Consider the following 25,179-nt stretch of genomic DNA (forward strand, 5'->3'; position numbering starts at 1 on the left):
GACCTGCGGACCATTTTATTTTCCGACACTCGTGTCGAGAGCCACAAGAACAGAAATAGAAACGAAATGGAATTGACCTGAAACTATTTGATTAGAAGCCCGTGGATCTAGTACTTACATTACTTAGTGGGATATTTCACTTTCATCTTTGTATACGCTCCAGAAAATGGGAGGTTTCATTTCTCTACTTAAAAAATGAATAACATTGTATCTAGCTATACCAACGACTCATTGTCTTGTTTCTTTTTGGTAATTATTCCCATCGATCCTTCAATTTCTAGACCTAGTTGAACATTTTTTTCGCTGTTCAAATTAAGAATGCCGTCATATTTATTGTATAATGCCGTTTATATGTTGATGTATTTTTTTTTAAAGAACTGGTTTGATCATATTGTTAGACAAAAGTAAAAAAAAAAAAAGTAAAAAAAAAAAAAGTAAAAAAAAAAAAGGGAAACAAAAAAAGTAAAAAGAAAAAAAAGTAAAAAAAAAAAAAGGGAAAAAAAAAGAAAAAAAAAAGTAAAAGAAAAAAAAAGAAAAAAAAAAAAAAAAAAAAAAAAAAGTGAAAAAAAAAAAAGGAAAAAAAAAAAAAGAAAACAAAAAAAAAGAAAACAAAAAAAAAAGTAAAAAAAAAAAGAAAAAAAAAAGTAAAAAAAAAGTAAAAAAAATTAAAAAAAAGTGAAAAAACAACAGTAAAAAAAAAAGTAAACTAAAAAAGGAAAAAAAAAGTAAAAAAAAAAAAAAAAGTAAAAAAAAAAGAAAAAAAAAGAAAAGGGAAAAAAAAAAGAACAAAAAAAAAAAGAAAAAAAAAGGGAAAAAAAAAGAAAAAAAAAAGAAAAAAAAAAAGAAAAAAAAGGGAAAAAAAAAGTGAAAAAAAAAAAAAGAAAACAAAAAAAGGAAAAAAAAAAACGAAACAAAAAAAAAGTAAAAAAAAAAGGGGAAAAAAAAAAAGAAAGAAAAAAAGAAAAAGTGTTCCAGTAAATACTCAAAATGTGCGAAGTGTCCCGTTAAGGAAAAAGTTTAGCACCACTGTCTTATGTTATGAAACTCTGAACACAATTTTTTTTGTCTCATTAATATCATTCTAAGTGCATCATTCAGTTCTTATGAAGTTGTTTATACTTCTTTCAATATCTGAGCAATGTACTATAACTAGTGTTGTTAAAACTAGTGGTGGGCCAAAGTTAACTAAAAAGTTAGAAACTTTTAGTTTAACAAAAAAAAAAAGTTACGGCCATTGTTTAACTAGATAAAAAAGTTTAGTTAAAATCGTAGTTTAATTAATTTTTTTAGTTACTAACAAAAAGTTTAATTAAAATTTTTAAAACTTTTCAACATGTGGTCAGGATTGAAACGCACTCCCTGTTTTCTGGTTATGTGATATCAATAACTTAGATTATCAAAAAAATGATGCAGTTAACAAATTAGGCAGTTAACAACTATTTAGACAGTCTGCTTTTGAAGAGGGTAAAGTAAGATCCTGGTAGAAGTTATGAGAGTAAATATTTGCACTTGAAAGTAGCAGTATTCTAAAATGTTAAACATTTTTTGCCAAAAGCTTCTATGCAGTAGGTTATGAGTGGGGTTGTTCCGAATTTTTTTGTGAGCCACGTTGAGGTATTTAATTTCTGTTTCTGATTAGTGAGTTAGGTCAATATTTAGTGGTTTTAATCAATTCATTTGCGGCAAACAATATTTTTTTAACTGCAGGAACATCAAGTACACCCTTTTATAGACATATCTTTCCACCCAGAAAAATGTCAGTTGTTAAGAGTAACTAAAAAAACTAAAACAAATTAATTCCACTTATCTTATTCATGACAAACCAGTAACACAGACTAAAAACGCAAAATACCTAGGTGTTATAATAAATGAAAAACTGTCATGGAATCCATATATTGATGAAACTATAAAAAAATCCAACAAAGCATTAGGGTTTATTAAAAGAAATTTCTATAAATCAAATAAGAACATAAAACTAAAATGTTATTTAACCTTGGTTAGGCCAATAATAGAATATGCATCCTCCATTCGGGACCCCACAACTCAAGAAAACATTAAGACACTGGAACAGACACAAAATAGAGCAGAGAGATTCATAACAAACGAATATTCACATTTGACTAGAGTAACACCTTTAGTAAAATCATTAAATTTAGAAAGCTTTCAGGACAGAAGACTCAAAAGTAAAGTAGCAATTATACATAAAACACTGAACCATAATCTTCAAATACAAAAACAAAATTTAATAAAATACTCTGAAAGACACAAAGATAAAGGCACATTCCTCGTTCCATATGCTAGGACAAATGTGTACAAATGCTCCTTCTTCCCTAGTGCTATTAGAGCATGGAATGGGTTGCCTGAGCTAGCCAGGAAAACCAGTGACTTGGCAGAATTTAAGTCATTGGTTAATATGCATGACTAAATGCATGACGCGTAGGACGTAATCATCTTCTTTTTTGAAGTAACGTCTTTATTATATAAGATAAGATAAGAAGACTTAAGACTTATTATTGAGATCTATTAAGTCTAAATCAACAGCTAGACCTATATAGATAAAACTAACCAACTATAGAAAAAAAATTTAATCCACACCCTCTCTGACCATAAAGTAAATAGACTGTGTCCAACTAATTTTAACAACCTGATCAGCTAGACATACACATGACCACATGTAGGCCTAGTGTACTGTACGTGTGTATTCGATAATACTGTAAGACTACCCTGCATTAAGCGTTATGCAAAAGTGTTTGCTTAATGTGGAGAGGTCAGACAAGAAAATAACACACTGGCGTGGCTAGTCAAGCATGTTCGTAGATATATCTTTACACTAAAATAGTTATACACACTCTCTGCCCAGAAAGTAAATAGACAGTGTGTCCAACTGATTTTAACAACCTGGCCTTATAGACGTACACATGTAGGCCTATATAGTGTACTGAGTGTGCAGTCCATAATGACAAGACCACCCAGTTTTTTTCCACTTGCGCGTTTAACGGTTATGCAATAGTGTTCGTTGTATTTTTAGTGGTCAGACAAGAAAATAGCACATCGGCATGGTTAGCCGAGCATGTATTTTACACTATAAAATAGTTATACAGGTCAACTCCAACGATTTCGTTTCTATTTCTTTGGATACTAGATCTAATTGTGAAATTCTAAAGATATGTTATTTAATGTTATTTATGTTATTTAATGAGATTTTAAACTTTATCAGTATAGGTAAGTTTTTCGTTATATAATAAGTTAATATTATTTTTTTTTAAAGCGTACCATTATTTTCTAAAGGCAAAAATACAAGCACACATATTTATTTAGACATTTTATTTTATTGTGCATTAACGTTTATGTAAGAAACATATTCCTTAATACTGATTTTATTATGGATAAATATTACTGGAATGTTAAAAGAATAAGATCGAACCGTAGGCATAGGGTCGGATGATTATATCTATATAGGTCTAGTTCAACTCCGCCCCTCTCCCCCCCCCCGAAAAAAAAGTTTGTTATAGTTTAATTAACTTTCTTTAGTTTAGTTTAAATCTTTTACTTTTAAAAGTTAGTTTAGTTTCCATCACTAGCTAAAACATCTAGGCAAAGTACGAGAATGCAAATAATAGACACAAAACTATAGACTTCTTAAGATTCTAATAACTTAAAGCCAAATAAACAATACCCTAACTCTTACTGATTCATAATGTATTATCCTATCTCCTCTCTCTCTAGTGAGAAATGAATGTTTATCTAAAGTTAATCTAAACCGATTAGTTATAAGGGTGGATCGGAAATCCCCGATAATTATGTTACTAAATATATTCTCTAGCGATTGATAAATCTATTTATAGAATAGGGTGTTATTGCACAAAGGTATGAAAGACGTGCTGTACCAGTTAAAGTCTACATAACTGTAATATAACAATCTATTACATTGACAGTTAGACCTTCAGTGAGTCAAATTGTAAATTTACTCCGTTCTTTAAGGTAAATATAATAAATGTGTGTTTGTTTTATGCATTTAAACTAGACCTAATTTTTTTCCCACTCTTGCAGTGGACGATAGAGCACGAAAATTTAACCTGGTTATATATGAACCAGAATTAGGTAAACCAAGCGATTTTCAAGATCGAAATCGCAGAGGTTAACATTAAGTCCTTAAGTGAAATATAGATAGAACCTGGAAGTCCTGTGTATTAAATAACAAGAACATAACATGAAGAGATAAAACCTTCAAGTGATATTTATAAAATAAAAAGATTTTAAAGTGCGATCTATTTAATACCGATATAGAGATACAACACTTCGAAGTATTTTTAATCATAAATATCACATGTTTATGTAATATATATATCAAAATGTCGATATCTATAAAATCTTGAAATCTTTAAGCAGAATCTACGTATTGATTAAAGGCGGATGGTCGTTGTGCTGGCCACATGACACCCTCGTTCACCGTCGACCATAGAAATAGATGTCAAATAGCACTGCCATGTTACATGTAGATCTCAAGTTCTGAAAGGGATACTTTACAAAATGTTAAATTAAATCAAAATGATAGGGGAGGCTAATCATGAGTAAGGAAATGAAATAAAGAGTTATCTCTCTTTTCTTCACTTCGAACAGTTTTAAGAGATGTCCCATGTTGTTAGTTACAGTCACTTTAATAGTAAGGTATTATTCGAACCACCAGACTAGATCGTGACCCAGTGGCGTAGCTAGGGTGGGGAGAAGAGGGGGAGAATTAGAAATACCCTCCGGACCCCCTCAACCAAATTAGTGTTTTTTTTTTAAATTAGAAATTAAATATTACGCAAAATGTAGGGCTCCCCCAAAAAGATCAAGCCCCCCCCCCCCGGGCCCCCAAACGATGTAAAATTCCTAGCTACTCCCCTGTCCTGACCCCTACCTTTAAGTAGCCACAAAGGTCCATATCCTGAGAAGGAATATTACACAATAAAAATGCAATAATGTAATTTAAAGCCATGCCCAGAGCGTAAACGCGTAAACTCTGCGCATATATACATGTAAACCTAGTTTTAATCTTTTTATTTACAAGTCAAAAACTATAAACAAAATGGCGTCAGGGAGAGGCAGACGACAGGAAGAAGAAAGCGACAAAATCACCAGGATCGCCATTGTGGACAAAGATAAATGTAAACCTAAAAAATGTCGCCAGGAATGTCGAAATTTTTGTCCAGTTGTCAGAATAGGTAATCATTTTTATTATTAGGTTTAGGTCTAGATATTAAGGCCATAAGCTTGTGCAGACTAAAAGTGACTTTATAATCCAGGAGAGCTCCCTAAGTTAGCACTATTCACATTTTTTCACGCCTTAATGACGGTCCCATAATGTAACCCCCCCCCCTCCCCCGGCTGATCTGTTATTTATAGCCGACTTTTCCTATATACAGACTTGACTCAAAGAGATGTGAGCAGGGGCGTAGCTAGGAATTTGGGGGCCCGGGGGGCTTAACCTCTATAGGGGCCCATGCATTTTGCGTAATATCTAATATTTAATGTAAAAAAAAAACACTCCTTTGGGAGCCCCCTTAAGTGGGGGCCCGGGGGAATGAATTTTCAAATTCTCCCACCTCCCCCCCCCCACCCTAACTACGCCACTGGATGTGAGATATCCTTTTAAAAACTAAATAGGATGGTTGTAAGTTTCCTGTACTGATAAACTGCGGCCTCAACTAAACTGAAACATAAAACATTTCACGACACAGCTGATAATGAGCTTCCTATAAGCAAAAGTACAAATTAATAATGAACACGGCTGACCATACGTTCCGTACTCAACTGACCAACTGACCACAGGTAATACAAAACACACCAATGACCATCAGCAATACTCCCTCGGTTGTGAACACACTAGACCATTTTCCCATTCTTAGGTAAACACTGTATTGAGGTGACACCAGACAATAAAATTGCCTCTATCTCAGAGACGCTTTGCATTGGCTGTGGAATTTGTCCAAAGGTAGGTAACGCATGTATTTCTAAATTATCTATTGGTTGCAAAAGTTGCTCCCCTTAACTGATGTGGCAACTGAATAAATAATGTTGTTGGTTTTTTTTTTTACTTTATTTTCTTAAATTTGTTAATACTATGATAGAGTAAAGTTATAATCTTTGTGAAATTAATACAATACTCAGAAAGACACAAATCTATAGGCGAATTCCTCGTTCCATATGCTAGGACAAATTTGTACAAATGCTCCTTCTTCCCTAGTGCATGGATTGGGTTGCCTGAGCCAGCCAGGAAAACAAATGACTTGGCAGAATCGGTTAACATGCATGACTAGATTCATGACGCGTCGGACGTAATCATCTTCTTTTTTGAAGTAACGTCTGCATTTTATAAGATAAGATAAGAAAAGAGAGATATAGTGTACAGAAACATCCACCAATGGACCCCCTTCACCAAACGTAAACAAACAACATTTAGCCACGTGGTGCTCTATCTCTTCTATATAATTTACGATCTCATGTTTTAATTCATGATGGTTGTCACGTGACAGTTTTTTTTTCGTTGTTTTATCAATATGATCACGTGACTAAATGTTGTATGTTAACGATTGGTGAATGAGGTCCATTCTGCTTGTTCTGTCTCTCCTCTCTCAACCCCCCTCCATTTTAACATTCTCTCTCTCTCTCTCTCTCTCTCTCTCTCACACACACACACACACACACAAACGCTCCCTGTATTCAAGACAAAGTTGTGCGTTTAGAGCGGCAAGAAATGATATTTCGAGATGTAGATTTCTATGTTTTTTTTATCTTCTCCTTGCGTCTGCCTGACATCAGAAGTGTCCGCTAGAGGCGCTGAGTGTTATTAACCTACCCAGCAATCTGAAGAAAGACACCACGCATCGATACAGCGCAAACTCATTCAAATTACATAGGTAAGTACTTTACATTTAAAATTATATAGAGCTATCTTCGCATTAAACCCTTAATTACAAACTTTTAACTTTGCTTGGTTAGACTGAAGCTTTAACTAGACTTACAAGCCCCGTGGTGGCGGCATCAAAATCACACATTAAGTCAACATTTTTCTATAACCCATGAAACCATTTCACCCATAACAATCAAACGAAAACTGTTTTTACTAGTTCTCTATTCAGCTTGCAAATTCATCACTAAAACCTGGGTGGAAAAAAACTAGACACTGATATCGAAAACGGCTCTAACAATTTTCATAGAAATTTGTCATTTGATGTATGTATATCTTCGAGAAAAGAATTTCGAGCTGTTTAGTAATACTCGGGAAACTCTAGCTTGATCGTTACAATTTTTCAAACTATAAAAAAAATATTAAATTTGGCTAGAGGATTTTTATATAATTCTGACTCTGAGTAGATTTATACATACGTTTAACCAGCTTTTTGTTTCGTAGGGAGGTGGCATTGAGGCGGGATAGAAAATTTCCATTTTTGATTTAAATTTATTATTCATTAGTTACCAAGAGTACAACATTCGCTCTTACGAAACAATCACCTTCATAAAGAAGGAATAGTTATTTTTTTTTTAAAGTTTATATCATATCACTCTGTGTGTCTGTCTGTTTATCTGTCTGGTAAAAAGTTTGTACTTGCTATTTCTCCCATACCCATTCTCGGATCGAATTGAAGCTTTGCACAATTATTCATTGGCAAAGACAATACATGAATCAAAATAAAAATTAAAAAAAACAATTATCCCTAGTATGCTTAGACCAGACCCATGACCACGAGGCCGTCTTCGAGTTTGTGTTACCAAAAACTCAATTTACTATTTTGCTTTTATTTTATAAAATAATGTTGTTACTATTTTATTAAAACTTTTTCAGATTGCCTACGCCACGCCCTGGGGTCGTTCTTGGTTTAGTTGGCACCAACGGTATTGGGAAATCGACGGCCTTGAAAATTCTGTCAGGAAAACTTAAGCCCAACCTCGGTCGATATGACGTAAGCATTCTTATTACAGACTTATTACAGCAAGGCAACGAAGACTATCTACATTGGCAATATTGTTACGTCTCTCCTACTATCCAGGCTCTCTTCAAACTGCACCACACGACACAACGAACTTAAAGAACCTCACAACTCAGGGCTCCAAAGTAACAGTAACAATTTAATTTCAAATACATCACAAACACTGTACAGTTGGCAACAACATCACGCTGACTGTCCAAAAACCTAGCCTTGCTCCGCCTGACTTGAACCACCGTGCTGTTTCTAACGGTACCCCGTCAAAATAGCGCGGACAAAATAGCGCGAACAAAATGGCGCGGACAAAATAGCGCCGACAAAATAGCGCGAACAAAATAGCGCCGACAAAATAGCGCAGAAAAAAATATATTTTAGTCATTTTGAAAGAAATACTTTAGATATCGTAAAATATGAATAGAGCCAATAATTTTTTGTTTGTTTTAAAGTTATCATAATTTTTCAGTCATTTTGAAGGAAACATAAATACGCAAAAATAAAAAAAAAAGGTAAAATGAATAATTTGAAAATATAGCATTTATTTACATTATAAAAGTAAAAGTGTACTTAGAAAACACGCAAAGATACTTGTCAAATTTACACACACACACACACAAACTTTGACAAAGATTGTAGGAAATGTCACGTAGAAATCCCATCAGTGGCTTGTTTCTGTACATTGGCAATATAGCTTCAAGTCATCTGTTCAGTTGGTGGCACTTTGTCTTGCTTGCAGCTTTACTTCGTTCTCCAGCATTGTACCTCAGAGTCTTGTTCTCAGTGTTCTCCTGTTCTCTGAGGAAGTGAAAGATTAACTTGTACACATTGGAGTGATGACCTTCAATAGACAGCTGAAATGCCTGGTGCCATCCCTCCACTGAATTGTTTGTTAGTGGCAGATTGTCTTGCACACGATCTCTAACATTCCATTATGCTATCGGAAATCTTGGATTCACTCTGCGGTTTCGTCTCTGGCGACCAATATAGTTGTCCTCCCAATAGTCATATAAATTCCTTACGCCCTGTTTTGATTAAAGAAAGATACCACAGATTTCTAATTATAGTATAACACACTTTCGTATTTTCTATCCTATTTTGTCGGGTCACCACATTTCAAGATCCTATCTTTAGCAAGCTATACTTTTTAATCAAAGGTGAAAAAAAGGGAATGATATAAAATTTAAAATACTCTCGTTCTCTGCAAATATTGCATAATTTCAGGTGTTTTAATATTGAAAAAGATCAACAAAAATGATGCCCATGACATTAAATTACTAATAATCTGATACTTTTATACACATCATGTATAAGTCCGCGCTATTTTGTCTTGCGCTATTTCGTCGGTAAATTTCGAGCTATTTTGTCGGCGCTATTTTGACCCCGCGCTATTTTGTCTTGCGCTATTTCGTCGGTAAATTTCGAGCTATTTTGTCGGCGCTATTTTGACCCCGCGCTATTTTGTCTTGCGCTATTTCGTCGGGAAATTTCGAGCTATTTTGTCGGCGCTATTTTGACCGCGCTATTTTGTCGGCGCTTTTTTGTCCGCGCTATTTTGACGGGTCACCGTTTCTAACTTCGCCTCGTACTGGTCAAATTGCGAGGTAACGTGAAGTGTCTTGACTCAAACACACTTGCTCTTATATAGGGTCTCTACTGGGCTTCCAGAACCGGATGGAACGTCGCTTGACCACTCAGGTTGATTACATTCGCCGTGACTTTCGTCTACTATTTGTATCTAATATTTACAGCACAGGTCCTTGCCGAACTGGCGTGTACTGTCACTGGTCACGGTTGACCGCTCGTCTAGCGCTGGACTGGGGCGATTGGCGTAGGCTAAAAACAAGCGCAGCCTACGACCATCTGTGTCACCACCGAGTTTGTAACAATATGTTATGTTGTCCCTGTGGGATTTTACGTTGAGAAAACGATTGCCTCCCTTTGCAACCTCTCATGTGGCTAAAGAGGACAATCCTTGATCAAGGCCAGCCGTTACAGAAGGCCTGAACACTGACCTGCAACGTCACAACCTGTGGGCACTTTAGACCGATTGCTCGTTGCCACGTCACAGGTATGTACGGCGTGCCAACGAGCTGTTGGTCTAAACTTCCCATAGGTTGTGACGTTGCAAGTCAGTGCTGAGGCCTTCTGTTTTCTTTGTCAGAGTTCCAAAGTGGTCTTCCCATGAGAGATTGTGATTAATGATGACGATAATGATAATTTCAATAATCTATTTGCATTAAGTCATACCCTGAGTCACAAACCAACAAAGTCACACCCTAAGTCACATACAAAGTCACAAACCAACAAAGTCATACCCTAAGTCAAACACAAAGGCACAAACTAAGTCACATTCTATTCCTAAGTCGATTCCTAATTCACATCCTTAGTCACATACCAAGGAACAAAATAAGTCTACAGTTCAATCTCATCCTATATTTCCAGGACCCCCCTGACTGGGCGGAGATTATTGACGGTTTCCGAGGTTCAGAACTTCATAATTTTTTCAACAAAATCGTGGAAGACGATTTGAAGGCGTTGATAAAACCGCAGTACGTTGACCAGATTCCCAAAGTTGTAAAGGTAATAACTTTCTCTAATTTTGTTAATGTTAGAGTTTTTTTTCCCAATGGCATACACCAAATGTCTAATTTCTAAGAAAATTGTTAGAGCCGTTTTTGAGATCCGTGTCCAGGTTTTTTTTCCCTCCATCCACCCATCCAGAAGATTGTTCAAAGAAGTTACGAGTTGAATAGAGGTATGGTGAAAATTTATGCGCTTCATAAGATAAAATATAAATATATTTCCATAAGTTTCTTACCAGTACTCTAGCTGGACATAAGAGCTTCCATACTTAAACCAAAAAAAAAATGTCCGTCTTGCATGGTTTTAACACACTGAATAAACTAACGGAGTACACACACTTCTAGCATGTTGTGTACGCATTCAATTACATGTACACAGAAAGAGCGATAACTGAGAGAATAAATCAACTTCACCAAAAAATAGAGTTGTATAATGTCTGCCTAGACCAGCTGGTTCTCAACCTTTTAAGCTCGGCGACCCCTTTTTACAATCCCCCACTCTGCCGCGACCCGCCCCCCCCCCGACACACACATACAGCAATAGAAGAGTAGACAATAACAATCCATATTTTCGATGGTCTTAAGCGACCCCCTGGCAAATGGTCAATCGACCCCCAAGAGGGTCGCGACCCACAGGTTGAGAACCCCCTGGCCTAGACTCTTCCCATATTGGAATTTCTCAAACATGGCTGGAAAAAAAAAAGAACTATAACTCCCAAGCCACAGGTTGAGAACCCCTGGCCTAGTCTCTTCCCATATTGGAAATTCTCAAACATGGCTGGAAAAAAAACAAGAACTATAACTCACAAGCTTTTTAGTATCTCCGGTATTCAAAATAAAGGCCGTGTTGATCAGATTTGTCTTTCCGGTTGTAAATAAAAACAATAGTAAGAAATGCAGTATTTCCCGTGGCTACGCAGCCCCAGCTGTGACCTACATATTTTGCCACACTCAGCGCAAGCACAACCGTTGTCCTGTAAATAATAACACTGGGGGGTATACTTATTATGAACTCACCCATTAGTAGCTTGTATACAGTTGGCAACTTAGCAAGTTCAATTTAGCGTCCCTGACATTAATTAGTTGATCATGAGCATCTCCAGCAACATTCTGTTTCTCTATCTCCAGGGAACAGTCAGAGAGTTAATGGATTCCAAAAACACTTCCAACAGATTGAGTGAAATTTGCGAACAATTAGGTACTGAGAAAGAGTATAGCTTTTTTTTTAATAAGTCTTTTCAATCTGTAACATTAAATGAAAAAAAAAGTTACAAATACAAAACGAGAGAGAAAAAAAAAGCTTATACGAAATGTAATTGTAATTAGTTTGGATCAGTCATGTAATTAAATTAGTAATAGATCTAGACCGACAATAATAAATCGGGACGATTAATAATATTTTTGCCAATTAAAGTAAAGTTTCCCCTTTCAGACTTTGTGGTCTATAAGGCAGATGGTGTAAAGGTCATCTGTTTCCGTGGCCTACGCTAACAGGGGTGTCATGTGGCCATCACAACGACCAACCGTCTTTACTTTTCCCCAACTATTGTCAGGAACCCATTAGATCTGCGCACACAAAGTTAAAAATCCCAGTCCAGTCTTCAACAGGATTCGAACCCGTAACCCCCAGTTGGGAAGGCAAGTGCTTTACCGCTCAGCACCTGCTCCTAAAATTTAGCAATTTTTTTTTTAAAATTGATTTTAGCCTTATTTCATGCTTATAGTTTTCTCCATACGCTATAATCCTATCTTTTATCTGGACTTTACAGTAATTGGGTTTTAAAAGCATTTACAAAACAAAACAAAAAAATAGGGAACGACATGAAGTCGAAATCGTGGAATCGGGACGACGTGCTAACCACTCTGCTAGTGAGGTGCTTACGACTAGAGAAGATTGTATAATTATTTATGGTTTGTTTCAATTTAGAGCGGCGACCCCTAAAGGCAGGGCCGGTCTTAGGCCACTGCAACCTATGCCCCACACTTTCATAGGCCCCGCTCGATTCGAATTCTATGTGTTAATTATTAAACTAAACCATTTTAACTTATTATTAAAGGGTTCCTGGAATTCTCTTGAAATTATAAAATATAAGAAAAAGTCATGAAAATCTCCTGAAATTATTAAAATCTTCTGAAAACTGATGGAAATCTCCTTAAAAGAAGTTTAAATACTTAATTTACTTTGATAGCCACTGGCATATAAATATAGATCTAAATCTATCTCGACCTCTTCGAAAAAAAAAAAAAAAAAAAAAGCCATAGTCCGCTAGTCGATACTAAATCTTAAAGGCAGATCTGAATGTTTATCGGCTTTTTGTTGGAAAACTACTATCTACTGTAGATAGTTCGTAAAGTTAATTTGACAGTGATTTTGTACTTAGTAAACTATTAATAAAATGCAAAGACGAATTTATTTTCTAATACAAATTCTTAATTTTCACTTATTATCGCAAATTAGGCCTTGCGCAATCCGTTTCGCATAGGGCCCCGCAACCTGTAGGACCGACCCTGCCTAAAGGGGACTAATTCAGCTTTTACCACCATTTCAGTCAGGTACGACTTCTTTCCCTTGTTCGAGATAGAAAACAAAATAATTAATTACCAACAGTTTTTTTTTACTAATTGGTTAATTTTTTTTAAATTGATTCTTGTGTTGTCAAGTAATAAAGTAAATAGTAAAGTTTCCCCTTTTAGACCTTGCGATCTATGGGCAGATGATGTTAAGGTCATCTGTTTCTTTGGTCAACGGTTAACGAGCAGGGTGTCATGTGGCCAGCACAACGACCAACCGCCTTTACTTTCCCCAACTTAAGTCAGGTACCCATTAGAGTTGGGTGGACTCAGGGGCACCCTAAAAATCCCCAAATTCAAAATCACAGTCTTCACTGAGATTCGAACCCAGGACCATAGGTTCCGAAGCCAAACGCTTAACCATTCGACCACCGTGACCTTGTCAAGTAACCGCGCCCTGTCAAGTAACCGCGCCCTGTCAAGTAACCGCGCCCCTGTCAAGTAACCGCGCCCCTGTCAAGTAACCGCGCCCTGTCAAGTAACCGTGCCCCTGTCAAGTAACCGCGCCCTGTCAAGTAACCGTGCCCCTGTCAAGTAACCGTGCCCTGTCAAGTAACCGCGCCCTGTCAAGTAACCGTGCCCTGTCAAGTAACCGCGCCCTGTCAAGTAACCGCGCCCTGTCAAGTAACCGCGCCCTGTCAAGTAACCGTGCCCCTGTCAAGTAACCGCGCCCTGTCAAGTAACCGCGCCCTGTCAAGTAACCGTGCCCCTGTCAAGTAACCGTGCCCCTGTCAAGTAACCGTGCCCCTGTCAAGTAACCGCGCCCTGTCAAGTAACCGTGCCCCTGTCAAGTAACCGTGCCCCTGTCAAGTAACCGTGCCCCTGTCAAGTAATACTTATGCAAAAATTTCAGCTTGATCCGAGATTTTGTGTCGTGGAAATAACGTGTTCAAACTTTTTTACCAGACAGACACACAGAGTGAGTTGGTATAAGCTTTCTAAAAAAAACAAACTAGTGTCACGAGGTCAAGAACTGACCTAATCAATGACCCCTAACAATTATTTATTTGGTATAGTCCTACAATGCACTTTTAATGTATTCATGAAAACAATTTTTATTTTCGCATTTAACCTCCCCTCCCACTCCAACCTTCTAGATCTGGTCCATTTACTAGACAAGAACATAGAAGACTTATCCGGTGGAGAACTGCAGAGGTTTGCTATCGCCATGGTGTGTGTCCAGACAGCTGACATGTAAGTCATTTTATTGTGAGCAGTAAGCGCTATGGGGGACTTTTTTCTAACTGGAAGCTTCGGTCTATCTTATCTTCTTATCTTATAAAATACAGACGTTACTTCACAAAAGGAAGATGATTACGTCCTAGGCGTGTTCGGTGTTCCTAGGTCAATGTCATGGTCATGGATGTTAAACAATTGCTTAAATTCTGCCAAGTCACTGGTTTTCCTGGCTAGCTCAGGCAACCCATTCCATGCTCTAATACAGGGGTTCTCAACCTGTGGGTCGCGACCCCCTTGGGGAATCACGATTTGAAAGGGGTCGCTTAAGACCATCGAAAATTGTCTTCTCTTCTATTGTTGTATGTGTGTGTGTAGGGGGGGGGGAGGTCGCGCAGAGTTGGGGGTTGTAAAAAGGGGTCGCCGAGCATTAAAGGTTGAGAACCGCTGCTCTAATAGCACTAGGGAAGAAGGAGTATTTGTACACATTTGTCATAGCATATGGTACGAGAAATGTGCCTTTATCTTGTGTCTTTCAGAGTATTTTATCAGGGCGCGGTGGCTGAGTTGTTAAAGTGAAACTCCGATGGTTTTTCAAATTTGAGTTATTTAAATTCTGCGTGAAACGTTGTAATAGTAAACATTTTACCATTTTGTATTTAAATGCTTAGAAACATTTATATTTAATAAATCAGACAGTAAATTCTTGACATCTCAAAAAAAAAAAAAACGGGGTTCTTTGAGATTTTGTTTTTAGGTTAGGCATACGTCACTTCCCTCAACAATACTGAAAGGGAAACTAGATTTGACCAATCGTATCGCTTCATTCTTACAGTAGCTGTTTGTTTGTTTGTTGTTTTACATGTTTCGGATGTTCCTTCAGAGTTGAAGATAGTTTACTTCCTAGTCCAAACCTCCCGCAGGACGACGGGGGATGGGAGCGGGCAGGGTTTGAACCCTCGACCGTTGATAAATCCGAACGACAGTCCAGCGCGCAAACCGCACGACCAGGCAGCCATCCTGTTAGGCTTAGTGACGGCCTAGTCAAGCGCTATGGTACAGTTGTATATAGATAGATAGATTTAAAAGCATTAGGACAACCAACTCGAGAAAAAAAAAGTAACATTTTCATCTAAGCCTCTCCTTTTCCCAAGAAGTAAATAGATCGTGTGTCTGACTGATTCGAACAAACTGGTCAGTGTAAGGCTAGTCGAGACTACGTGTATTTAGTCATGACAAGACAAGACAACCAAGCGATAGTGTTTGTTGTGTGTTGAGTGGTCAGGCCAGAAGATACACACTGCCGTGGTTAGTCAAGCATGTAAATCTCCTTTAACACGCATTTTTTTTCTTTGCTTACCAGATCCTAGATCTAACTGCTTAGACCAGTGGTCTTCAACGGGGGCGATATCGCCTCCTAGGGGGCGTTTTCAAGATTTTGGGAGGCGCTGGGAGCCAAAGGGGCGGTAGGGGGGCGCTGGGCACAAAAGGGAGCGGTAAGGGGCGCTGGGCATAAAGGCGGAAAGAAGAAACTAAAAGGGCACTGAAACAAAACAAATTTTAAAAATTCTTCAAAATTAAAGCTGGCAAACAAATTATAGTTAGATTGTTTCTAATTTAAGAACAGATACAGCGTTAGAAATTGAGTTCAGGAATCCCATTTTCTATTTTTAAATTCTTTTTTGTTTCTGTACCGTAGGGTATCTAGTGTCCTTAGATTTTGCGAGCATAAGCGTTTAAGATTTGATAAACAAAGTAGGCAATACGCCTTTTAGATTATAGTTTACTTTATCCACATATGTTAATATATTGATATGTCAATGTTATGCCTTTTAGATTATAGTTTATTTGATCTACATAGGTTAATATATTGATATGTCAATGATATGCCTTTTAGATTATAGTTTATTTGATCTACATAGGTTAATATATTGATATGTCAATGATATGCCTTTTAGATTATAGTTTATTTGATCTACATAGGTTAATATATTGATATGTCAATGATATGCCTTTTAGATTATAGTTTATTTGATCTACATAGGTTAATATATTGATATGTCAATGATATGCCTTTTAGATTATAGTTTATTTGATCTACATAGGTTAATATATTGATATGTCAATGATATGCCTTTTAGATTATAGTTTATTTGATCTACATAGGTTAATATATTGATATGTCAATGATATGCCTTTTAGATTATAGTTTATTTGATCTACATAGGTTAATATATTGATATGTCAATGATATGCCTTTTAGATTATAGTTTATTTGATCTACATAGGTTAATATATTGATATGTCAATGATATGCCTTTTAGATTATAGTTTATTTGATCTACATAGGTTAATATATTGATATGTCAATGATATGCCTTTTAGATTATAGTTTATTTGATCTACATAGGTTAATATATTGATATGTCAATGATATGCCTTTTAGATTATAGTTTATTTGATCTACATAGGTTAATATATTGATATGTCAATGATATGCCTTTTAGATTATAGTTTATTTGATCTACATAGGTTAATATATTGATATGTCAATGATATGCCTTTTAGATTATAGTTTATTTGATCTACATAGGTTAATATATTGATAGGTCAATGTGAACTGAAACAAACGTTCTAGCTAACATTCAAATAAAAAAATTTTTTTAAACAAAAAAACATTGACCAAGTGTTGTTACAAACGCTCGCTGGTACTTAAAGGTATAGTGCTAAGGGTTTTAGTGAAATGCTGCGGGGTAAAAAGTATCCCAATGTTCTACTTTGAATGACGGCATTTTCAGATGAGGTTATGAAACTAAGTCGGCTTCACGAACATATAGAACTATCCACAAATAATTTAAGAATATTCAAGAACAATTATACAAATCTACTATTAAAACAATATTAAAAACAAAAAACGTCAAAGCAAGATATGTTTTAGTGGTCTCTGAGAAAAATGCATAGCTTTTTTTAAAAGTCTTATGATATTGTTTGAAAATTGATTAAAACTCAAATTATTATTTTTTTAAACATATGTTACACAAAACGACTTTTTTTTCCCCTTTAGTGATGAAATATTATTTCAAAATTTGTCTAGTTATGTAGCTTATGACGACAGATAGGGAACCATCAGTGGTTGGACGCTTCAATGACTTCATAAGTAATATAGAATAAAGAACAGATCTATTCACTATTCACCTTGTGAGTTATGATACACAAGAAAAGTTTAGCTCGCAAATTCATTTCTATTTGAATCTAATTATCTTCTTCTTTTAGCCAGCTTTATTGTTGATGAGCTGTGAGCTCTTTTGCAGACTGTGCCAAGGAAAAATAGGTGTGCTGTTTTCTTCAGTTGTTCAGCTCTGCCGTACAGGGTGTTGGTTATGTTGGACTGTAGTGGAAGTAGGGTCTCCCTAAGGTGGATTAGGTGGATTCAAAGAGGATATGGTTTACGGTTTCATAAGGATGGGTGCAGTGTCTACAAAGGGGGAGTTGTGTGGAACTTATTTTGTTCAGATGGTAATTTAACACAGGTGTGTGTCCTGTTTTTTTGTTTTTTTTTTTAGGATACCTCAGCTTTTAAGCTTTTGACTTCAGTTGTCGAGCTGTTTACATCCTAGGAATCCTTGGGCCTTTGCCTCTTTTCTTTGCCTCTTTTTTGGGCATTGCCTCTTTTTTTGGGCTATTGGCCTCTTTATTGGGCTTTTTTTTTTTAATGAAAAAAGAAGGTGCATATTTTATTAGTAAGCGTACAAATTAAGTAGTTACATATTAAAGTATAATGATTGCAAAACATAGCAATGCATATAGTTACATTTAGGTTGTCATAATATTTTAATGTTTTAAATTGCTTTGTATATGGCGTTATTTTTTTTCAATAGCATATTATGAATATTTTTGAAATTTAAGGTTCTTAAAATATATGTGGTGAGAATGTCAACAATAGGTAATTAAATAGAAACAATCAAAGAGTGAAAGTAGAAACTTAAATGATATTAAAACATTTTAAACATCGTAGTCACATTTTTTTCCACTTTGTCTACATTGCTTATGGTTGCTTCCTTTGTGCTTTGCTACATTACCTCCGTCCTTTATATTAACTTCTATCAAACGTGCATACACATCTATGTGTGTACACACTTATGCAAACATAGGCATTTAAACTTTTATATTGTTTCTTTTGTTGTCTCCCTTTTAATGACAATTTTTGATTTCCTCCCTTGAGATTTGGAAAACTACTTCCTCATCATCAAGGTGGAAATCCTGTCTGCTAGAGTCAGTATATCGGGAGTTTCTGTTCAGAAACAATTTCTCTATGGCTTTTTTTTTTTTTGGTCACAGGGACCAATTAGAGTCGTACTGAAAGTTATTTTATATGTATCTATTTATCTATCTCTCTCTCTCTCTCTCTATATATATATATATATATACTTTTTTTTTTTCTTGAATATTTTCCCCCTCTTTTTTTATTTTTCTTCTTCCCCTCTTTAATATATTATTTCTCTGTAGACTACACAAGCATGCGCAATATTGACAATGGTGGTGGAGAATTTTTTTTTTTTACAACTTTTGACAATGAAACTAAATACTAATTTAGTAACAATTTGATGTAGAAGCTTGTTGAGATATGAAATTATGTTGATGCTCAATATTAGAAAAACAGAAGAAAAATAACATCCGTACAGACTGTAAACGTCTGCAAGGTAGTAAGAAATAATATATTTGTATGTAGACTGCACAGGTATGCACAATACGGATAGTGGTGGTGTTTTTTCAATATTCGTAAAGAAGTCACTATGGACATAATTGTTAAAAAGTACAAATTTATACAAAGAATTGTTTGCTTAGATATCATGTGGTCATGCCTGATTCTCAATACAGGAACAACAGAAGAAAAACAGTGTTTACATAAAACGTAAAGGTCTGCCCTTGTTCTTGATTTCTTGGAGTTACTCTTCTTTCCCTTTTCTTGGATTTTCACGTGTTCGCTCCTGGTTCCTTATTGTTTTTCCGTTCCTTGACTTGCCGGCCTAATGTTCCATTTCGATATGATTCTCTGTTTTAATCGAATGAGATCTCTCGTTTTCTCCTGCCTAACTCTCTCGTCTTTGTAGATCAAAACTTTGGTTTAAGTCTTTACAGTCACAATGTCAAGACGTGGCCTTAGTGATTTTGTACTGTCTTGAATTGTCTTAACCCTTGTCAATTTCAAGGGCGATCACTGTTTTTTTTTATTTGGAGTACTAGCTTTTTTAATTATATGGTTACAGGGTCTTTAAATATATAAAAAGGATCATTTGGGATATATATCTATACACACGCATACACACTCGCATACACATATTCATATATATATTAACTTTTCTTTAAGTTAATGGACAATCTTGGTATTTTTATGTAGCGCTATCATGGGCGTAGCCAGGATTTTTTTTCGGGGAGGGTTTTGGGGGGGGGGATTCCCCACTGACCAACAAAATGCATATTCTGAGGTATCTACAGTGCATTATCTTGCTATTAAAAAGTTTTACTTCAAAAACCTAATGTGCTATTCTTACTGACTTAGACCCTCTCGAGCCGTTCGGCGCATTTTCCGGCAAGCTGTTTCCGCAACTTTTATTTTGCGTAATTCATTTTGTGTGAGAACATGTCCCGCAAAACCTCATGCAACGCTCTGTCACAACCTTACTTAAAATTCGACTCACAGTTCGGCATATGATTTCTTTGATTTAGACCCGATCTCTATGACTGACTCCTAAAATCTGTCTTAGTCAACTTTGTTGAGACACATTTAATGATTTTCAATTTCGGCAGAAGACTATTCACACTTTATTAATGGCGCCCAAGCCACTGGTAGAAATTTGTAACCTTTCTTGACTACGCTCTTGGAATTACATGCCTGTATTTCGCTTTAGATTTTATATCGAAAAGGAAAGTTTTTTCGTCAAATCATCTGTTGAGGGGTTTTAAACTAAGAAATCTCTGGAGTTTTTTTTGTTTTGTTTTTAATTCAAAACCCCATTTAGCTACGATCATAGAATTTGGTGACTGTATTTTGCTTTTAAAATAATATTGAAGAGAGAGGTTTTCAACTCTAAACGCTCTGTAGGGGAATTTTAAACTCAAAACCATCTGGAGGGGTTTTAAACTTTAAAGAAAAAGCTATCTGGAGAAGGGGGACTTAAACTCAAAACCCCTTTGGCTAAGCTCATAGATTTTATAGTGTGTAATTTGCTTTTTTTTTATATTGAAGAGGTACTTTTTAGCTTCAAACCCTAACTGGAGGGGAGGGGGGTTTAAACTCAAAACCCCTTTGGCTACGCTCATAGAATTTTGAGTATGTAATTTGCTTTTTTTTATATTGAAGATGGGGTTTATCGTAAATTTTGGAGGGGGTTTTAAAATCAAAATCTTCCTCAACTGTGCTGTTGGAATTTGGGGATTGTTGTTTGCATTTTTTTTGTTTTGTTTTATAGAAGAGGGGGATTTAACTGCAAAAAAACTCAGGTAGGGGGTTTAAAATTCAAAACCCCCTGTAGGGGGTTTTAAACTCAAAGCCCCCTGGTAGAGGGATTTGTATCTCAAAACCCCCTGATAGGTGTTTTTTAAATCTCAAAACCCCCTGGTAGGGGAATTTAAACTCAAAAACCCCTGGTAGAGGGTTTTTAACTCAAAACTGCCTCGGCTGTGCTGTGGTAAGTGATGATTTAGTATTAAAATCTCACCTAAAATAAACAAAATGAAAGCAAAAATCAGTCCCTTAATTCCGTCCCCCCCCCCCGCAGGGGGTTTGAACCCCAAGAACCCCCCCCCCCTGGCTACGCCCATGAGCGCTATATTGTTTCACTTTGCGTTCAATAATTTTCTTAAAAATGTGATCTAATAATACTGTAACATATTGTTTATTATGGTAGACAATTTGTAAGTAGGTATTCCAAATAAGGTTTCTATATTCTGATAAAATAATTACATTGATGTCTCTTAGTTTTTTATTTATGGCTTTAGGTACTTTGTTAAAGAAAATAGCAGTATTTACATTTGCACAGGTTTGACTGTTTGCGTCAATAATATCTTCTAAAGTTTTTTTTGCTTCCTCAACCAGCTCACATTCACTAAATAAGTGTTTCTCTGGGTTTTGGTTTTCTTTTTTACAAATTGCACAGGTATATTTGGACCCTGTTGTAGTTGAGAGTCTTCCTTTTATTGGGGTCATCCCGAAGAGTAATCTGTAGGCCACTTCTCGTGCTTTGGGTGTTATGTATTTGTTGTGTAAATGCGTGAATGTGTCTGTCCAGTTGGTTGGTTTAACCCCTAACTCCCTGACCCACTTTATTCTAACTTCTAGGTTTTCTTTCAACTTGTCTCTGAGTATAGTGTATATTGTTTTTTGAGTCGTGGTGTGTTATGTTTTCATTGCTGGGTAGGTGTCTTGTGAGTGATCTGTAGAATGGATGTGTATGGTTACCAAAATGATGGGGTGTGTTGTTTTGAATGGGGAGAAGTTTGTTTAGTCTAAGTCCAAAATAATATAATACTAAGGGGAAGTTATTGGGAGACCTTACTACTTTCCCTACAAATTTTATTCTAAGCGTTTTGATTTTTGTGTGAATGTCTTGTAAGCCTATACCTCCTTCCTTTTTGTCTTGTATGAGTGTTGTGTGTTTTATGTTCCTTATTGTGTTTTTGAAAATAAAATTTCTGATAGTGATATTGATGTTGTTTATGAAATTAGGAGGAGGTTCTACTATATTTGCTAAGTAGATTATCTTCGGGATGACCAAGTTGTTTATTAATATAGCTCTCCCAAATATGGTTGTCGCCATGTACTGAAACATTCTAATCACGTTCTTTGTGTGGGCCAGAATCTCCGCCCACTGTTCATGGCAATAGTGTGCTGGGTTGCTAGTCCACACGATGCCACATACTTTTATTTCTTTCTGTATTTTAAGGTTAAAGGGAATGTTGGGGGGGGGGATTTCCCACCTACCTAGTCCCATAATTGAGGATTTATTAATGTTTATTTTGGACCCGCTCGCCCTCCCAAATAATGTAAATTTCTCTATAATTTTAGCTATGTCTTTTTCTGAGGTGGGGAAAAGTGTGGTATCGTCGGCATAAGCCTTAATTTTGACTACGGGGGTTGTACCGGGGATTTTTATTCCTAAAATTTCTTTGTCTAACCTAATATTCTCTAACAGGGGTTCTAGGCAAAGGGTGTATAAAAAGGGGGATAGGGGACAACCTTGCCTAACAGATCTTCTAATAGAAATCTTGCTGCTTAGTGTTTGATTTATTATTAGTTGACTTGTGGCATCGGTGTAGACTAGCTTTATGTATGTTATCAAAGTCTTGTCTATGTCAGTCTTGTCTAGTATTTTGAATAAGTAGTCATGGTCAATTCTGTCGAAAGCTTTTTCTTGATCAATGGACATGAGGGCTGCTTTCAAGTCTTTGTCTTTACAATAATATATGATGTCTCGTAAAAAGTGGTTTAGTTCGTCTATATTTTTTTCCGGGTGGCTAGAGTACTGGTCTTGTCCTAGTAGGTGGGGTATAAGGGGCCTAACTCTTAAAAAAATCATTTTGGTCAGCAGTTTATAGTCAACATTTAAAAGGGAAATGGGTCTAAAGTCACTAGGTGTTGTGTTGTTTTCAGGTTTTTTTGGTAATAGTGTGATGTATGCAAGATTAAAGTCTGCAGGCGTCTGTCCTGTTTCTAACATATCATTGTATAGTCTTAGTAGTAGGGGTCCTATTTGGGAGAAAAAGGTTTTATAGAATTCATATGTCAAACCGTCTGGGCCAGGGGATTTGTTATTTTGTGTTGTGTCTAAAGCAGCCCTCAGCTCCTCTAATGTAAAGGGTTTATTTGTCTTTTGTTTTTCTGATGGAGGTAATGTTTTACAGTGTTTTAGAAATATGTTTTGTGCGTCTGTATCTGTTTGTTCTTCATTATACATGTTGACGAAATGTTTTGTAAAAATTTCTATAATTTTGTCACTCTCCTGTATTTTGTTTCCTTCTTTGTCTGTTATGTTGGTTATTATTCTATTTTGTTGTGTATTTTGTTCTAGCGCTAAGTATAATTTATTTGGCCCTTCCGACATTTGGGTGTTTTTGCATCTGATTTCGGCTCCTCTATATTTGTGTTTGTATAACTATTCAAGTTGTGTGGTTAGGTCTGTTTTTTCAATTTCACCTGCGTTTGAGTAAGCAGATTTTTTATTCTGTTTTCTTCATTTACCCTCTTTGTTTGTTTGATTCTTGATAAAATTTTAAATTGTTGTCTGATTGAATTTTTGATTATTGTCCACGTCTTGGTTAATTTGTATTCGTTTTCTATGTCTTGTGTTGTTGCTAGCAGGAGTTGGTTTATTACTCTTTGGATTAATGGGTCTTCCAAAAGGTTGTTGTTTAATTTCCAATGGGATTCTTTTGTTTTTTTTCTTTTTATTATTTTTTTTCCAAGTTCCAAAAGTACACCTTTATGGTCGGAGTAATGTAGGGTTTCTCCTAAATGTGTCACACTAAGTATGTTGGTGTCCGTGGGTGCGTAAAAACGGTCAATTCTGGTTTCAACCTGGTAGGATCTGTGTCTTAATGTAGTTTCCTTGCCATTCGGTTCTAATTTCCTATAAGCATCTACCAGGTGGAAATAGTTTACTATTTCTCCCATGTAGTAGTGTGTTTCTGATACCGGCTGAGAGGGTGGATATTGTGTGTGTGTGTATTGTTTAACTGTGTCTCTATAAAGTTAAAATCCCCTCCTATTATTAGTTGTTCTCCTATGTTTGTGGTTTGTAGTGTGTCACTGAGGTTTTGGAAAAACTCACGTTTTTCTCTCCCTCTCTGAGCGGGTGCGTAGATATTAACTAGTGTGTATTTCTGTTCTTGTGAAACTACTCTAAGTATTACTACCCTCCCATTGTTGTCGTTGTGAGTGTGTGTGATTTTGTATCTATCGGATGTTTGTAAGATGGCTACCCCCTTATAGTCTCTACCTAAGCTAAAATAACCTCCCATGAATCCCATGTGTGTTGTAGTTTGTTTTGCTTGATATGTGGTAGAAGTATTTGTTTCTTGAAGAAAAATAAAATCCGGTTTATATTTTCTAGCGAGATGTACTATGTATTTATGTTTATTATTTAAGCTACGGATATTGAGAGTTAAGATTTTAATGTCTGACATGAATACGTGATGATGGGTTGTGTGTATATGAGTGTGGGTGTGCATGAGTGTTTGTGATTAAATGTTTTTTATTAACCTGTTTTGTTGTTTATTTACTGTATGGATGTGGGGCTTCCCCCCTCGTCTATTACTAATTTAGTCGAGGAGTCGGAAGAATTCTCCTCGATCTCCCCCTCTTCTTCCCCTCTCTCTTCCTCCAACCGAGGATCTTCATTCGTCCTCTCTGGCTGTGTGTCCCCGTTAGGGTCGTCTGAAGAGGAGGATAGCGTTCTTTTTCTTGTCAATTTGGTTGGGGAAGTTGGTGTTGAACTGTCCCCCATTGTTTTCATTTTTTGTGTGTGTTTTTTTTTGTCGATAGGATTTGTAGGGGAGAGATCCCCACCTCTTGTATCTGTGTCTACTGTGTTGGCCACGGCCCCATCCCTTTTGTGGTTACCCACCAAAATAAAACCATCTCTCTCTAGCCATGTGTCCTTTTGTGTTTCATTTTGTGAGTTTTGTTTAGTACTTTTTTCTACTGTTTCCTCCCCCCTCAGGACCGAGGCATAGGTACCTTTAGCATTGTGCTCCTGTTTTTTATCGGGGATTTTTCCCTTCCCTTTCATGGTGGTCCTATTTGGACACTGATTTGACCAGTGTTGGTCTTGTCCACAATGCCATTACTCTTGTCTTCTCCCCGGAATGGTGATAAGCACTTTATA

General features: G+C 36.2%; 1 protein-coding gene across 1 annotated transcript in view; it reads left to right on the forward strand.

Moving 5' to 3' along the window:
- Positions 1 to 3,813: 3,813 nt before the first annotated feature.
- Positions 3,814 to 25,179, forward strand: part of LOC106067159 (ATP-binding cassette sub-family E member 1-like) — a 36,569-nt gene continuing 15,203 nt past the window's right edge. Inside the window, exons 1-8 of the mRNA XM_056039410.1 lie at positions 3,814 to 3,981; positions 5,054 to 5,207; positions 5,892 to 5,977; positions 6,805 to 6,902; positions 7,829 to 7,946; positions 10,410 to 10,547; positions 11,678 to 11,747; positions 14,218 to 14,314. Coding sequence (XP_055895385.1) covers positions 5,072 to 5,207; positions 5,892 to 5,977; positions 6,805 to 6,902; positions 7,829 to 7,946; positions 10,410 to 10,547; positions 11,678 to 11,747; positions 14,218 to 14,314 — 743 coding nt within the window. The 5' untranslated portion in view covers positions 3,814 to 3,981; positions 5,054 to 5,071. The remainder of the gene's footprint in view (positions 3,982 to 5,053; positions 5,208 to 5,891; positions 5,978 to 6,804; positions 6,903 to 7,828; positions 7,947 to 10,409; positions 10,548 to 11,677; positions 11,748 to 14,217; positions 14,315 to 25,179) is intronic.

Source organism: Biomphalaria glabrata, chromosome 8 (assembly GCF_947242115.1).
Source record: "Biomphalaria glabrata chromosome 8, xgBioGlab47.1, whole genome shotgun sequence".
Taxonomy (NCBI): Eukaryota; Metazoa; Mollusca; class Gastropoda; family Planorbidae; genus Biomphalaria; species Biomphalaria glabrata.